The 17,106-nt window shown below is 48.0% G+C and overlaps 1 protein-coding gene across 2 annotated transcripts in view; it reads left to right on the top strand.

The window, feature by feature from the left end:
- The first annotated feature begins 13,840 nt into the window (after nucleotides 1-13,840).
- Nucleotides 13,841-17,106, top strand: part of LOC119978331 (solute carrier family 41 member 1-like) — a 72,414-nt gene continuing 69,148 nt past the window's right edge. Inside the window, exons 1-2 of one of the 2 annotated variants that reach the window (XM_038819893.1) lie at nucleotides 13,841-13,992; nucleotides 14,698-15,505. In XM_038819893.1, the coding sequence (XP_038675821.1) occupies nucleotides 15,092-15,505 (414 nt within the window). In that variant the 5' untranslated portion in view covers nucleotides 13,841-13,992; nucleotides 14,698-15,091. Of the gene's footprint in view, nucleotides 13,993-14,014; nucleotides 14,217-14,697; nucleotides 15,506-17,106 lie in introns of those variants that run through there. The other variant, XM_038819894.1, reaches the window with a different exon arrangement.

Raw genomic sequence — 17,106 nt, 5'->3', positions numbered from 1 at the left:
TATCATCCTGTTAATAATTCCTGTTCCTCTTTGTACTAGTTCCTTGTTGAGGTAACACGGGGAGCAGGGGTTGGAGCTGAAGCTGGTGACTGGGGGAGACTGGGTGTTTGGGGGAGCAGCCAAACCCCCCCTCCCCAAACTCCCAGGCCTGCCAGGCTCTGCTGGATCAACCCTCCTCCCAGTCCTGCTGATCCCCCACCGCCTCGGCATCCCTGGGCTTGGTGGACCCCACCAATCCCCTGGGCTTAACAGACCTCCTATCACCTTCTCAGGTCTTCCGGAACACAGCCCGCTCCAGGTCTGCTGCCTCCACCTCCCCCGTCTCGGCCGCCAGGCCTGCCAGAACCCCCTGGGCCTAACGGAGCCCCCTCCATCATGGTGCAAGTGCCCCGAAAAGCGTACGTTCTGCCCTCAAACATGGCACTTCCCACGTCCGCAGGGCAGGAATGGAGTTCACGTCTCGCACATTTGTAGACCAGGAATGTGAAATCCAAAGTGTGCCTGTTAGACTCGGTAAGTGAGGGTCTGACGTTGGTGGATTCATTTGGATATCCTTTGGAGAGGCAAGGTGCTCGTCTTGGTCTGGCTCTGGGACACCTCTTGTGGTGGTGTGGGAAGCTCGCCATTGGCCAGCGGCAGGATCAGCTTGGCTTCCCATTCAATGCATCCCTCTCTGCTGGGAATCCTGCAGCACAGTCGACGGGACCAGAAGATTCCGGCAGCATGAACGGTGAGAGAATTCCAGCTGAGGATTGACCTGTCAAAATCAGCTGTCAAAATTATGGGCAGCACGGTGGCGCAATGGTTAGCACTGCCGCCTCACGCCGCTGAGGACCCAGGTTCGATCACGGTCCCACGTCACCAACCATGTGGAATTTGCATGTACTCACCGTGTCTGTGTGGGTCTCAAACCCCCCACCCCCACCCCACAGCCCAAAGATGTGCAGGGTAGGTGGATTGGCCACGCTAAGTTGCCCCTTGAAAAAAAAGAATTGGATACTCGAAATTTAAAAAGCAAATCAACAAGCAAAATTGTCAAGAGCACCTGTCAAAAGGAGCCATAAGTGTCAAGAGTAACTGCCAAAGGCAGCTGTCAAGGCAATTGAAAGTCCTGCTTTTAAATCTTTAAAAAAATGTCTTGAGTAATTTTTAAAAATACATAATTGCTTGGTATTTCGCTCTGTCTGTTGACACGAACCTGAGGGCTTCTATTACTGGATTATGTCTGCATGACTGATTTCATAACCATCCATTATCACAGCAGGGTGTCTGCCATTTCAGTGTTTGACTGGCAGCCACAAATGGTTCTGCTCACTTCGAAGTGGGATTATGAATTCCAATACTGCACTTGAATGAAATGTTTGCTGTTCTAAGGCTTTATGTAATTGAGGGAATGTAAACATAATGAATGGTTTATACGAATTGGAGTATTTTGTCAATAAAGTCTGCAATAGACAATTGGAAGTTTATTTCATAGAAATGTATCTAATCTCCATAGGGGTCCTGAGATCTGCCCATGGTGGATTGGCGGATGCTGGTGAGTAAGTGCAATGACAAATGGTAGTGTGTGGGGTAATGGGTTGACATGAGTTAACACTAAGTTGCCATAAGCACTATAAAAGGTCATGTAGTGATTACAGAGGCATAGATTGGCATAGAGGGCAAGGGGGCATGAGGAGACATGGATTGGTGGAGGTGAGTGTATGCATGGTTGAGGGGTCTGAGGGGTGAGGTTTTATGGTTTATTGTTTTGAATTATAGGGCACAGTGCCGGAGGCCCGAGGTAGGACTTCCACCAGCAGCAACCATACCCAGCATCCCACCTCTACACCCAGCAACCGCCTCAGTTCCTCCCCCTCCACACCCAGCAACTGCCTCAGTTCCTCCCTCTCCACACCCATCAACGGCCTCAGTTCCTCCACCTCTGCAGCCAGCAACCGCTTCAGTTCTCCCATCTCTGCACCCAGCAACCACCTCAGTTCCTCCCCCTCCACACCCAGCAACCGCATCGGTTCCTCCACCTACGCACCCAGCAACGGCCTCAGTTCCTCCACCTCCGCACCCAGCAACCGCCTCAGTTCCTCCCCCTCCGCACCCAGCAACGGCCTCAGTTCCTCCACCTCTGCACCCAGCAACCGCCTCAGTTCCTCCACCTCTGCACCCAGCAACCGCCTCAGTTCCTCCCCCTCCGCACCCAGCAACGGCCTCAGTTCCTCCACCTCTGCACCCAGCAACCGCCTCAGTTCCTCCCCCTCCACACCCAGCAACGGCCTCAGTTCTCCCACCTCCGCACCCAGCAACCGCCTCAGTTCCTCCCCCTCCACACCCAGCAACCGCCTCAGTTCCTCCCCCTCCGCACCCAGCAACCGCCTCAGTTCCTCCCCCTCCGCACCCAGCAACGGCCTCAGTTCCTCCCCCTTCACACCCAGCAACCGCCTCAGTTCCTCCCTCTCCACACCCAGCAACCGCCTCAGTTCCTCCCCCTCCACACCCAGCAACCGCCTCAGTTCCTCCCCCTCCGCACCCAGCAACCGCCTCAGTTCCTCCCCCTCCACACCCAGCAACAGCCTCAGTTCCTCCAGAGACACAGCCACCTCCCAAACCAAAAGCCCAATGTCCTGGCAGCTGTTTATTGGAAGTGGGTTTTGTGGAGCTGATTCGACCTTACCCAAGGTTCACGCACTTGCAGCAAAATATGTTGAATCGTGATCGGGGAACGAATACTACCTGATCTCAAAATTTTAAAGGAAAAATTAAAACAGGTTCAAGATTGATTTTGAGATGGCTAGAATAGAAGGGTAGGATTGTACTGCTGAGGCTGTATAAGGTTCTGGTCAGACCCATTTGGAGTATTGTGATCAGTTTTGGGCCCCGTATCTAAGGAAGGATGTGTTGGCCTTGGAGAGAGTCCAGAGGAGGTTCTTAAGGATGATCCCTCGAGTGAGGAGTTTGTCATATGAAGAGCAGTTGAAAACTCTGGATCTGTACTCAATGGAGTTTAGAAGGATGGGTGGTGGGGGATATCTTACTGAAACTTACAGAATACTGAGATACTGAGAGGCGTAGATCAGTGTTCTTCAAACTTTTTTTCCGGGGACCCATTTTTACCAATCGGGCCAACCTTCAGGACCCAACCCGGCCGGCCTTCGCGACCCACGCCGGCCGACCTTCGCGACCCATGCCGGCCGACCTTCAGGACCCAACCCAGCCGGCCTTCGTGACCCACGCCGGCCGACCTTCGTGACCCACGCCGGACGACCTTCACGACCCATGCCGTCCAACCTGAGCGACCCACCATTTTCTCTTACCTTGTTTGCTGCTGATAAAAATGGAGGAAATGGTTTTGGGTCCCTCTGGCCCACGTACACGCTCCTCCAATGGAACCTGTTGGATGAAGGTGAAGCCTTCTGGTGTCAGAAAGTATGGCGTCTCCATCTGTCCAAAGTTCTGCATTTTTTTCAAGTAAAATTTTATCAAATAAACCCCCCCCCCGAACTTGTAAAAAAAAAATGAATAAAATAAATGAAATAAAAAAAATAAAATGAATAAAATAAATGAAAAAATAAAAGTTAAATGAATAAAATAAATGAATAAAATCCCCCCGAACTTGTAAAACAAAAAGCTGCGACCGTTTTAAAAAATAGCGGCCGCACTGCGCATGCGCATGCGCAGCGATGATCGTACGCGCAATGCGGCCAAATTATTTTACATGTTCGCGGCCATTTTAAAGGCCGCTTGCAGCCGACGTTATTAACAGCCGGCTGCTGCGCGGGGATTTGCGCGATCGGGAGCGCCGTGAAGGACGGCTCCGCAACCTTCCCGACACCCGCCCGCGACCCACTCGCGGGACATGCCCCCGAGTCTGAAGAACACTGGCGTAGATAGAGTGGACGTGGAGAAGAGGTTTCCACTAGTAGCAGAGACTAGAATCAGAGGGCACGGCCTCAGACTGAAGGGACGATCCTTTAAAACTGAGAGGAGGAGGAATTTCTTCAGCCAGAGGGTGGCAATCTGTGGAACTCTTTGCCGCAGAAGGCGGTGGAGGTCACGTGTGTCTTTAAGGCAGAGATAGATAAATTCTTGATTAATAAGGGGATCAGGCTTTACAGGGAGAAGGCAGGAAAATGGGGATGAGAAACATAACAGGTATGATAGAATGGCGGAGCAGACTCGATGGGCCAAATGGCCTAATCCTGCTCCTATATTTATAGATGCTGCAATGGAAGGACTCCTAATGCTACCTACACTGAGAACAACTCACCAGCACAGAATGATTGAACCTGGATCTTTCCTAATTTGTATGTTTCTCTGGATCAATTTGCTGAACGAATATAAAATGGAAATGAAAAATGAAAATTGCTCATTGTCACAAGTTGGCTTCAAATGAAGTTACTGTGAAAAGCCCCTAGTCGCCACATTCTAATGTCGGCACTTTAGTTGGGTCTGCTTTTATCACCTGTGTTAACAAACCCCAGGTGGTTGGCCTAGCGAACTCACATTCTGAGTCCCAGAGAGAGAGAGCGAGAGAGATCGATAATTGTTTCTCCATGGGGGTTTTAACACCCCTCTCCCCCTCATCGCCCTGAACCAGTAAATGCACATCAGCTGCTGGAGGCATTCTGTGCCCACGCCTGAGCATCCGTTTATGGTGGATCTGGGTCAGGTGGAGCTGCACACCGCTTCCCATCAAAGGAGAACCATTGGGCCCTCGGTGCGGACACCCCTATGCTGGTCAACCTTTACCCCAAGTTTTGGACGAGTAAGACTCAAATGGAGTCGTCGTCCCATCAAGAGATCTGCTCAATCCCGGTGGTCATGTGCACCGTTGTACGGTAATTGAAGAAGCACGCCAGACGCGTGTCCATAGACCAGGTCATCTGCTTTTTCATATCTTGTGTTTGGACCACCCTCTATGCCAGTCCATTAGAGGAAGGATGATATGGCACGGTGTGGATGTGCCCAATGCCATTGTGCCACATCCGAATGACGAATTCTTCACTGGTGAAAGGAGTTCCATTGTCCGTAACCAGCACCTCCAGAAGTGGGTACAAAACAGCCCCCCCCCCCCCCCCCCCCCCAGCATCTCAACAGTAGCCCTGGAAGACATCCTGAAAACTTCCACCCACTTTGAGTGGGCGTCCACAATTATTAAAAACATGGAGCCCATGAATGGACCAGCAAAGTCCGCGTGGCGGTGAATCGATGGAGGACCCGGCCATTCCCACAGTGCAGAGGTGCTGACGAGGGCAGATGCTGATGTTTGCATTGATACCAGGCTACCAAACGTAGCTCCTTGCCAAGATTTTCATTTTGGAAGCGCCCGATGGCCAGCGTGCAAATCCTGTAACAGAACTTCCCGTTCCTGAGGGGGAATGTCCACCCGAGCAATGGACAACATTACTCCATCCTCCAAGCTCAGCTCAGAGAACCTCCGAGCGAAGGGTTGCAGAGACGGCGGAACGTCCTCTTGTACCACTGCCGTGTAACACAAGGTGAAGCTTTGGCAACGCCATTTCCCTCGTATTATGGGCCAGGATTTAGAGAACCCCAAAGTGTATCATGGAGTTCACCTGACCTACAACGTTTAATAGATTGTGGTATGGGGAGCACACGGGCCCACCTTTTAGGTGCGATGTAACAGAGATTTAAAATATTTTAAAATTAAAACAATGTTTATTTATGAAACCAGTTAACACTTTATAAACCCACAGTAAACATCTGAACAACTATCAACACCAATAAATCCCCAAGAATACAGTAGGCTATAAGAAACTCTTAATCTTTCCTTGCAACATAAGAAGAACATAGGCAGCATGGTTTTGTGCAGGGAAGGTCATGTCTTACAAACCTAATAGAATTCTTTGAGGAAGTGACAAAGTTAATTGATGAGGGAAGGGCTGTAGATGTCATTTACATGGACTTTAGTAAGGCAATTGATAAGGTTTCCCATGGCAGGTTGATGGAAAAGGTGAAGTCGTATGGGGTTCAGGGTGTGCTAGCTAGATGGATAAAGAACTGGCTGGGCAAGAGGAGACCAAGAGTAGTGGTGGAAGGGAGTGTCTCAAAATGGAGAAAGGTGACTAGTGGTGTTCCACAGGGATCCGTGCTTGGACCACTGTTGTTTGTGATATACATAAATGATCTGAACGCAGGTATAGGTGGTCTGATTAGCAAGTTTGTAGATGATACTAAGATTGGTGGAGTTGCAGATAGCGAGGAGGACTGTCAGAGAATACAGCAAAATATAGATAGATTGGAGAGTTGGGCAGAGAAATAGCAGATGGAGTTCAATCCAGGCAAATGCGAGGTGATGCATTTTGGAAGATCTAATTCAAGAGTGGACTATATGGTCAATGGAAGAGTCCTGGGGAAAATTGATGTACAGAGAGATCTGGGAGTTCAGGTCCATTGTACCTTGAAGGTGGACAACGCAGGTCGATAGAGTGGTCAAGAAGGCATACAGCATGCTTGCCTTCATTGGACGGGGTATTGAGTACAAGAGTCGGCAGGTCATGTTACAGTTGTATAGGGCTTTGGTTAGTCCACATTTGGAATACTGCATGCAGTTCTGGTCGCCACATTACCAGAAGGATGTGGATGCTTTAGAGAGGGTGCAGAGGAGGTTCACCAGGATGTTGCCTGGTATGGAGGGTGCTAGCTATGAAGAAAGGTTGAGTAGATTAGGATTGTTTTCGTTGGAAAGACGGAGGTTGAGGAGGGACCTGATTGAGGTCTACAAAATTATGAGAGGTATGGATAGGGTGGATAGCAACAAGCCTTTTCCAAGAGTGGGGGTGTCAATTACAAGGGGTCACGATTTCAAGGTGAGAGGGGGAAGGTTTAAGGGAGATGTGCATGGAAATTTTTTTACGCAGAGGTGGTGGGTGCCTGGAATGCTTTGGGTGGTAGAGGCGGCCACGATAGCATCATTTAAGATGCATCTAGACAGATATATGAACGGGCGGGAAACAGAGGAAAGTAGATCCTTGGAAAAAGGCGACAGGTTTAGATAAAGGATCTGGATCAGCACAGGCTGAGAGGGCCGAAGGACCTGTTCCTGTGCTGTAATTTTCTTTGTTCTGTTCTTTATTCTTTGTTCATAAGAACTAGGAGCAGGAGTAGGCCATCTGGCCCCTCGAGCCTGCTCCGCCATTCAATGAGATCATGGCTGACTTTTTGTGGACTCAGCTCCACTTTCCGGCCAGAGCACCATAACCCTTAATCCCTTTATTCTTCAAAAAACTATCTGTCTTTATCTTCAAAACACTTAATGAAGGAGCCTCAACTGCTCCACTGGGCAAGGAATTCCATAGCTTCACAAGCCTTTGGGTGAAGAAGTTCCTCCTAAGCTCAGTCCTAAATCTACTTCCCCTTATTTTGAGGCTTCGCACACTCCCAGGGCAGACCTCGCTGGGAGGACAGTTCTGATCAGGCCCTGAATCGGGCCTGCTTTCATCGCCTGCCATAACAGCCCAGGTGGTTGGCCTTCGCCCCAGACCTAAGGAGCTCGGATTCTATGACTCCCACTGGGAGGTCAATGATTGTTTCCCCATGGTCCTCACGGGGGTTGTAACATTCTCACATGAAAAGGCTGAGCTGCGATATGATTTCTGTATTATGGAATGCCATAGGTGCTGGATAATGGAGATCAAGACAGGCTTTTCACCTTGCCTGGGACAGTGGAACCAGAGGAGAAGGCCTGCGCTAAAAGGAAATGAACATCAAGACAATTCAGCGGTAATAATATAGGAGGCCAGTGGTTGCAGTAGAGAGGGTGCAGAGGAGATTCACCAGGATGTTTCCTGGGCTGGAGCGTTTCAATTATCAAGAGAGATTGGATAGCCAAGGATTGTTTTCCTTGGAGCAGCTGAGGGGGGACCCGATTGGAGTGTGTTAACTTATGAGGGGTATAGAGAGGGTGGAGAGGAAGGAACATTTCCCCTCAGTGGAAGGGGATATAGATTTAAGGTAAGGGGCAGGAGGTTTGGAGGGCATGTGAGGATAAGCTTTTTCAGCCAGCGAGTGATTGGAATCTGGAACTCACTGCCGGAATGGGTGATAGAGACAGGAAATCACAACATTTAAGAAATATTTCGATTGGGCATTTGAAATGCCTTCGCACATAAGGCTTTGGACCAAATGCTAGTCAATGGGATTAGAATAGATAGGGACTTGATGGCCACCACAGAAAGGGCCTCTTTCTGTGCTGTAAAACCTCTATGTCTCCATGACTGTAATGATATTTGAGTGAGCAAAAGGTTAACCTATGAAATGGACATGCTGGGGAAACAGTATTGAGTCATTCAAATGCAAAATCTGAAACTGATTTTTTGAGATTACGTACATATGTAATTGGAGCCATGAATTAAAGTGAATGTAGAACATTTGGTAGCAAGAAGGTAACTTTAAAAACAAAAGTTCCCGAAGCTTTCCTCCATTGGGGATTTTCTGATGCCACTTCTAGGGTCTGCTGTAGACTGATTGATGGGAGATTGATCCCTTCGGTCAGCCATCAACGTCATTCTACTGTGTGACTACAAATTAAATGGATATTGGCATTTCTTCAGCCTAACCATTGCAGAGCCCCAGATACACATTTCACTTCGAGGTTCGGCTTCTTGTTTTCTCATGAAATGGTGGTTGGCGCAGGAAAGTGAATTTTTAAAAAATGGGAAACATGAGAATCAGAATCTCAGCTTTTCTGCATTGCTGGATGAACTTGGAATGTCTTTGTCGTGTGACTAAACTAGCCGGCAACCAACCAAAACTGAGGGGCACATTCTTAATTCAGTGCCTTCGTGTTACTCACAGAATATTTTACAAAACGGTTACAGTATCGTTCAACCATTACCAAGAAAGTGACATTAATATGTGTTTTGGATGGATGGCGGGCAGCAATATGGAAACAAAGTCTAACTCAAGTTTCCTGTTCTGATTACTTACTATGCTGTAAGTGCGAGTGTTAAACCCGAGTGACCCAAGAAGAACAATCTGTAGTTAGTCATATTTAGATGGGAACACAAAAGGTGCTCGGTATTCATTCAGGCATGCATCCTGTACATGCCTATATCAGAATTTTCCATGCCCTATTACTATTGCTGTGTTTTGGCAAAGAGAATCATTGTTTCACAATGTGCACGCCTCAGGCTATTTTGTTTGCCCTTGTCAATAGTTATGGTATCGAAAAATGTTATATCTTGGGTTGGAGCCAAAGCAAGGAAAATGGGTACAGTGATTGTCGCTTTATTTTAAAACATTATTCGGGTACTAACTCCTTGATGGTCCAGTATGGGAGCGTCTGAGTCGCTCCGATTCCAGATTGGAATATGCACCTCAGCCCTTTCTGAAAAATTTCACAAATGAGAGTGTATCTTTATTTCTAGCCAAGTACACAAAATTATATGCAGTATTGTACATTTGCGGTATATTCTGCATACGTTCGTGCAAAAGATGAGTTTCTGTGACAAAACTCTTATCCAGAAAGTAAGGGGTTAACCTTCGCACCACTAATAGTTTCAAGGGGTTGAAATCCGCCCGCCTCCCATCGTCCCACTATCACAGAGTGCCACGTTGGAGACGTCCTGCAAATCACGCCCCCCAAAAATAGCTCAAGAAGTATTCTTAATATTGAATTTTTATTCACTTCGTGGAGACAGAGGGGGAGGTCTTGTGGTGCATTGTGTAGGGTCCCCATCTCTGAGCCAGAAGCCTGGGTTTTAGTCCCCTCCCCCCCCCCCCCTCCCCCCCCCCCCCCCCCCCCCCCCCCCCCCCCCCCGGGCTTGATGGCCAAGGAAGGTGGGTTTCGTAATGCGGTGAAACTGGCTGAGTGTCAATCTGCAAAACATGCCAATGGCTGGTGGTCCGACCTGGAGAGATCCTTGGTCAACCATGCTTGATGGGGACTGGCGTCTCTTAAGCTATAAGCCCCTGGCGACAGATAAACGACCTGTTCCGGCAATTACTAGCTATGGAAACAGAAGAAAGTCTGCTTTAGTGCTTCACTAGGGGTGGGGAGAAAAATGGAATTGGAATGGAGGCAGAATGTATGCTAAATTCATCAGATTCGTCACAATAAAGCAAAATAACTGCAAATTTATAACATTCAATTCAAGTTTGTTCACAGTACAGAAAGAAATACAGCTCAGTAGCAGAGCATAGAATCATAGAATTTACCGTGCAGAAGGAGGCCATTCGGCCCATCAAGTCTGCACACGCCCTTGGAAAGAGCACCCAAGCTCATGCCTCCAACCTGTCCCTGTAACCCAGTTACACCACCTGACCTCTGGGCACTAAGGGGCAATTTAGTATGGCCAATCTACCTAACCTGCACATCTTTGGATGCACAGAATTTGTACTAAAATCCAAAAAAGCAGTCTCCTACTCACCTTCAGAACCAAATACTGCATCCCAACCTGCTTTTGGATTATATCATCATATGGACCATCAACATCATCTTCATCAGCAATCATGTCATCATTGACCATCTTTCCCCAAATAATCATCTTCTGGACCATCAAGTGGATTGGATAGCCCACATTTCTGAAATTATTTGGCGGCAATCTCTGTTGTGACTTTGTCCTGGGCCTTTGCAACCCATCCACATTGGATGACTAACGACTGAACATATGCTGCCTCATTTGGTGGATGTCTTCTCTCCTCTGATCATCCAGTTATTCCACTCTTTTCTCATGCTATCCTTGAAGGGCTTGTTTGGAGAGACATCCAATGGTTGAGCGAGACCAGTTAGAGATCACCAGGAATCACTGCAACATCAACGTTTTGGGATCTAACTCCAGCAAAAACATCATTGACAAGGTGTGATCTGAACATGGCCCAGATGTGAAAGCCTTTCTCTTTATGTAATCCTCCAGGTTGGAAAACTTGAAACTTTCCTCAGCCATATTTTCAAGCCACCTTCATCCATCCATCCTCTATACAAACATGGATAACCCACTCCTTTGGGAGTTGCTGTTTGCCCTTGAATATCACCATTGGCATTGTCCCACTGGAAATACAGCCGGTGAATCTATTCTTTTCATGGCCAGTTGTCTTCACCAGCACTGTTTCTCTCTAACTTTCCTCATAGTTTAAGCAGCTGGCATGTCAAAATTCATGGCAGTCTCAACCATGTTCCCAACACAGACCAATCTGTATCCATTCTTTGTCGGTGTTTGATTATAAACCACTGAAATGCGATAGGTTTGTCATTACCTCCTGCTGAGAGACTGCGTAATCTTGGCCTTCTGTTGCAGGGCATAATTGTCTCTCTTCATAAACCTGGTCTACCATCTAGGGCTGGCTTTGGAATCTACAATACCTAATTTTCTTGCTTGTTTCAGGGTGAAGATTTGGATAGATCCACGAGAAACTGAAAACCCATTCTGGCGATTTTCATGGGCATATTTTGCAACTTTATTTTCTGATGTGGTACAACAACAGGGGGCATTTGTTTATTTTTTCACCCAGAGGTTGATGACTAACTGGAGCTCATTGGCTGAAGGGCTGGTGGGGTCAGAAACCCTTATTATATTAAAAGAAACACTTGGATATGCACCTCAGGTTCTATAGAACTTACAGGGCTACAAACCAAGAGTTGCAAGGTGAGATTTGACAGGATAGCTGTTTTGTGGCTGGCACAGACACACTGAGACAAATGGTGTCCTTCTGTGCCATTAGGTGATTAGAATCATAGAATTCCTACAGTGCAGAAGGAGGCCATTCGGCCCATTGAGTTTGCGCTGACTCTCTGAAGGAGTACCCCACTCACCCGACCCACTCACCCGACCTATCCCTGTAACCCCACCTAACCTACACATCTTTGGACATTAAATAGCAATTTTATCATGGCCAATCCACCTAATCTGCACATCTTGGGACTGTGGGACAAAACCGGAGGAAATCCACACAGACACGGGGAGAAAGTGCAAATTACACATCAACAGCCACCCGAGGTCGGAATTGAACCCAGGTTCCTGCGCTGTGAGGCAGCAGTGTGCCACCCTGCCACCCTACAGCACAGAAGGAGGTAATTTGGCCCATTGAATCCATGACTGTTAAACAATCTAGTCAGTCCCTTCCCCCGCTCTATCCTTTCAGCCTGCAGATTTATTTTCCTTAAGTGCCCATCCAATTTCCTTTTGAAATCATTGATCTTCACTCTCCACTTCCACCACCCATGTAAGGTGCCGTCTTCCAGAGTTCCACCCTGTGGAATTAAAACTGCTATTTGCAGGTGGCAACCTCCAACTCCAATAACATTGTCATACTTCCTGTGTTTCTATGGTGCACATACCAACCAGATTCACCTGCTCTTCTGTGGGGGGGAACCATGAATTGGATTCAATTTGAATTAGTTTTTGGAGCATGCAAGGAGATGGATTAGGGCAGGGGTGGACAAACTACGGCCCGCGGGCCGCATGCGGCCCGCCAATGGTCTTTATGCGGCCCACCAAGATCAAGTCATTAAAAAAAAAAAAAATTTTTTTAATTTTTTTTTAATTTTAAGGTTAATGGGGGGGGGGGGTGCTGTTGGGTTACTGGTATAGGGTGGATACGTTGACTTGAGTAGGGTGATCATTGCTCGGCACATGTGTTTCATGTGAAGTTTCTACTTTAAAATATTAATTAATAAAAATTAATTGCTTTTTTTTCTTTAAAAACCTTTTATTTTGGCTATTTTAAATATTAATTATTTTACTTAATATACTATGCGGCCCTTTAAAATTGTGAATTTCTGAATGTGGCCCTTGCACGGAAAAGTTTGCCCACCCCTGGATTAGGGGCTCGCCCTGTCCACTTTGCTTACTGGCTTTGTAACTCTGGGATGGCACAGTGGCTAACACTGCTGCCTCCCAGCGCCAGGGACCTGGGTTCAATTCCGGCCTCAGGTGACTCTCTGTGTGGAGTTAGGCATGCTCACCCCGTGTCTGTGTGGGTTTCCTCTGGGTGCTCTGGTTTCCTCCCATAGCCTGAAGATGTTCAGGGTAAGTGGATTGGCCACCGTAAATTGCCCATTGGGAGTCCAAAGATGTGCAGGTTAGGTTAAGGGGTTTGGGGGATAGGATGGGGGAGTGGGCTTGGGTGGTGCTCTTTCAGGGGGTCGCTGCACACTCGATGGGCCATTTGGCCTCCTTCTGTACTGTTGGGATTTTAATGGGGGGGAATTGAAAACATTGGAAAAGGTTTAAATGGGATTTGCAATCTGCCTGAATGTTAATCATCATGTCACGGTTGGACTGTGGGGGAGGTGGCACAGTAGTACTGTGGTTAGCACTGTTGCTGCACAACTCCAGGGTCCCAGGTTCGATTCCCCGCTGGGTCACTGTCTGTGCGGAGTCTGCACGTTCTCCCCGTGTCTGCGTGGGTTTCCTCTAGGAGCTCCGGTTTCCTCCCACAGCCCAAAGACGTGTGGGTTAGGTGGATTGGCTGCGCTAAATTGCCCCTTGGTGTCCAAAGGGTTTGGGTGGGTTACGGGTATTGGGGGAGGGGGGGGCAGAGGTGCAGATTTAAAAGTGGGGTGGTCTTTCCAAGAGCTGGTGCAGACTCGATGGGCCGAATGGCCTCCTTCTGCACTGTGAATTGTATCTCTAGAAATCCTTGCCCATTCCCCCAGCATTGGGCTCAGTCTGCAGAGTGGCAACTTTCCCCACTCGCTACTTTCCCCACTCGCTACTTTCTCTTGATACATGGGGGAGTTCCAAGGCGCCGTGACGCGGAGGGCGGGCGCTGCTATCCCCGGCCGACTCTGATTGGTCCGGCCACCTGTCAATCCACGGCGCAGGCGCTCCGATTGGCGGGCGGTTATGTCATTGCCGGGGAGGGGGGGCGCGCGCGCGGGCCTGCGCGGGGATGGAGGGACGCTGCGCTGCTGGGGTGGCGCTGTGAGCCGGCGGAGGAGCTGCTGGAGCCGGAGGCCCTGTGTCACTCACTCACTGACTGACTGAACCGCCCGTTAATGAGTTACCGCCGGCAGCGCCTCACATCCTCCACCAGGTAACACTTTAACCCGAATAGAGGGAATGAGGTGTCTCAATCTGTCCAATCCCAGCACCAGCCCCCCCTCCCCCCCCCCTCCTCCTCTCTGAGGGAGGGGAGGCAGCAAAGAAAACCCAAAAGGCAGGAGCCGGAGAGAGGGAGACACACACCCACCAGGAGAGGAGACCTGAAGGAGGCTCCCAGACCAAAGCCAACCTGCTTCAAAGCTGCAGCTGACAGGGGTAACAAAGCGGTTCCTTCCTTCCCCCTCTGTTTTTAAATGTCCTTGGGGATCCCCTGGCAGGCAGGAGGAAACTTTCCAAACTGCCTGAGGACTGGGAGTGGAAAATAATTGATTCTCTGGGTTAGATCCTCAAGCAATCTTTTTGACAGTTCAGGATTGGAAATGCAATTTGATTTTCTTTCTGTTCTCTTCCCCCCCCCCCCCCCCCCCCCCACACACAAGTTTTTGTCAGAGGATTTTTTTTAATAGTAATATTTATTAAATCTTCCATCCCCAATGTTATCCTCATACTCGGAGTGGGAGTTGAATGATCAAAATGTTGGCCGCCTTTTTTTTTGCCACAGTGGTTTCCTGACTGAGTCACATTGAAACTGGTTTTGAAAATGCAGCGTGTCGATTTGGCCCCCTTCCCTCCCCTAAATACATTACTCCAATGAAATGTTAAAATGTGGGTTTTTTTTTTCTCCCTCTGTTCACAGAAACGAGATTGTAACTGTTTCCCACTCCAGACTGACTCGAGAGACACCAGGGAAAGAATCCTTCGCCCTCGCTGTTCCTGTTATTGCACTGGAAGGGAGTTTTTCTTTTAACGTTGGAAAAAGTGCCACATTTCCACCATGAAGCTGGATTGAATTCTGAGGACAAGTACAGTTCTGCCAATTCCACCTGCGGACGAGAAGCTGAAAAGGATCTTTCTTGCCTAAATCTTACAGTCAGTTTGCAACAACAACAAAAACCACAGAGCTTGCCTTTATTTTTTTTTAGGGGGAAAGGGGAAACAACATTTTAAAAGCTTTTTAATATTTGAAACCAATTAAGAGGAAAAGAAAATAAGGCGACGCATAATGATATCCCAAAGATTGTGAATCCGCCATGTCTAACACCATGGAACAGAAGGAGCTGGGCCCACTTTACCACGCCAATGGGAATGTCTACCCTGTTGTTAGCAGCTCTGATGAATTTGCCATTTCTATAATTCCAAGTTCCTCCACGGAGCTGGTGGAGGCAGAGAGGTCAGACTATTTAACAGAGGGGCGAGAACAGGGTGAAAGGGTGGAGGCTTTAGCGAGAGACTCTCATGCCAATGCCAAGGGTCTGAGGGAGGAAGATACCCTTCTGGAGAATGGCAGTCAGAGTATCGACAGCGATGAGATTATCAGCGAGCCGAGTCGTGGTCATGATTCCCTAAAAGAGACCTCTTTCTCTATCGGACTGCAGGTTGTGTTCCCATTCCTGCTGGCAGGCTTTGGGACAGTGGCAGCCGGGATGGTCTTGGATATTGTACAGGTGAGTGCACATATGTTTGTTTTTGTGCGTGGCTCCACCACCAGTAGCACCAGACAATCTCTCCAGACTAATCACTGCAAGTAGAGGACTCGGTTCTTCAACCAAACCAGTTCTGAAACAGCCCCAGGCTTTTTGCCTAAAAGTGGGGAGACTCCCTTTCACTCATCTCTCTGCCCAGAGGGGAAATTAAAGGTGGCGACTGTTCAACAATGTGGAAATGTTTGGCAGGGGACATGGACTCGACCCACGTTCTGCAGTTGGTGCCCAGTTAATACTTTATCCACTGAAAAAAATGTAACCTCTTTTAAAGTCCACTTTGCAATTCCCTTGTAATGACTGTATGGTTTTGAAACTGGTTCTTGTTAAAATGGAATTAAGTAAAGTGTACATGGCATGCATAAAAATCACTCCCATGTTTACTTGTGGAATGTCAGAACCCCTTTGGAGAGAAAGGGCTGCCTTGTGTGCCTTGTACGAGCAGCAGTCCAGCAGAAATGCTAAATGTAACCTTTTATTCACTCAGTGGCAACTGTGAAATATCGTTGTTCTTTTTTTTGTGAGGGAGAAAGAACTTGCTGGCAAGTTTGTAAATCTTTCTGATGGGCTAAGTGATTTGTTCAAACTCTTCAGTTTAGTATTTTGATATTTGCTTCGGGAGATTTGACATTTTATTGGACCGCTTAATTCAGTTGTAAAAATTGATCAGTAGCGTATTCTACACTGATGTTATTTCAGAATAATGATTTCGCTTTGCCTTTTAATGTTTTGCTCTCCCTAGACTCCGGTACAGTTTGTTCCTTTTATGTAAAATTGGAACAAAATTTGTCTATAAGCATTGAGAATTGGGTTTTGGCATTTTTGCATAAACCTGGTGGGGAAAATGACTTCAGTGGCCATCTGGAAAACCACGGTGGGCATCATTTAATAGTGGCACTCTCGCTGTGTTGCGTGTGATGCCCACGTATCTTAACTGTACAACTGGAAAGGTTTCTCTCCTTGAGATTGGCACGTGTTGAAATTTGAATACGACACTGCAGAGAGATGCCACATTGCTGGTCAAGAATTGCCCTCCTGTGTCCCACTTCAGCTCACAGAGTGGCGGGATGCAACATTATCCTTTTTAAAATGAGAGAAAAATATTTCTTGCGGCTTGGAAACCGGGGAGAAGGGGAGGAGGGGGGGGGGGGGGGGATGGTCACACTGAGATATTAGGAGAAATGGACAAAAAAAGAGAGGGGCTTTAAGAAGTGCCTAATAGGAAGAGAGAGAGGATCAGCGAGGTTTAGGGAGGTACTACCCGAGTTTAGGGCCTTGGCTTGGTGACCAGTGGTGGAGTAATTAAAATCCGGGATGCTCAAAAGGCCAGGGTTGTGAGCCTGGAGGAGGTCGCAGAGAGAGGGGGGAAAAATAGTGGAGGGATTTGAAAACGTGGAGGTGATTTTAAAATAGAGGCGATGCTTAAATCAATAGACCTGAAAGTAGGCCAACATCTGTGGTGTGTGAGCGGGATTCAGAGCAAGCTAGGACACCGAGCAGCAGAATTTTCAATGATTCCTAATTTCTGGACAGTAAAATGTCGGAGGCTGGTCAGGGATAGTCAA

Source organism: Scyliorhinus canicula, chromosome 15, assembly GCF_902713615.1.
Source record: "Scyliorhinus canicula chromosome 15, sScyCan1.1, whole genome shotgun sequence".
NCBI lineage: Eukaryota > Metazoa > Chordata > Chondrichthyes > Carcharhiniformes > Scyliorhinidae > Scyliorhinus > Scyliorhinus canicula.
This window is presented reverse-complemented; position numbering and strand designations above follow the sequence as displayed.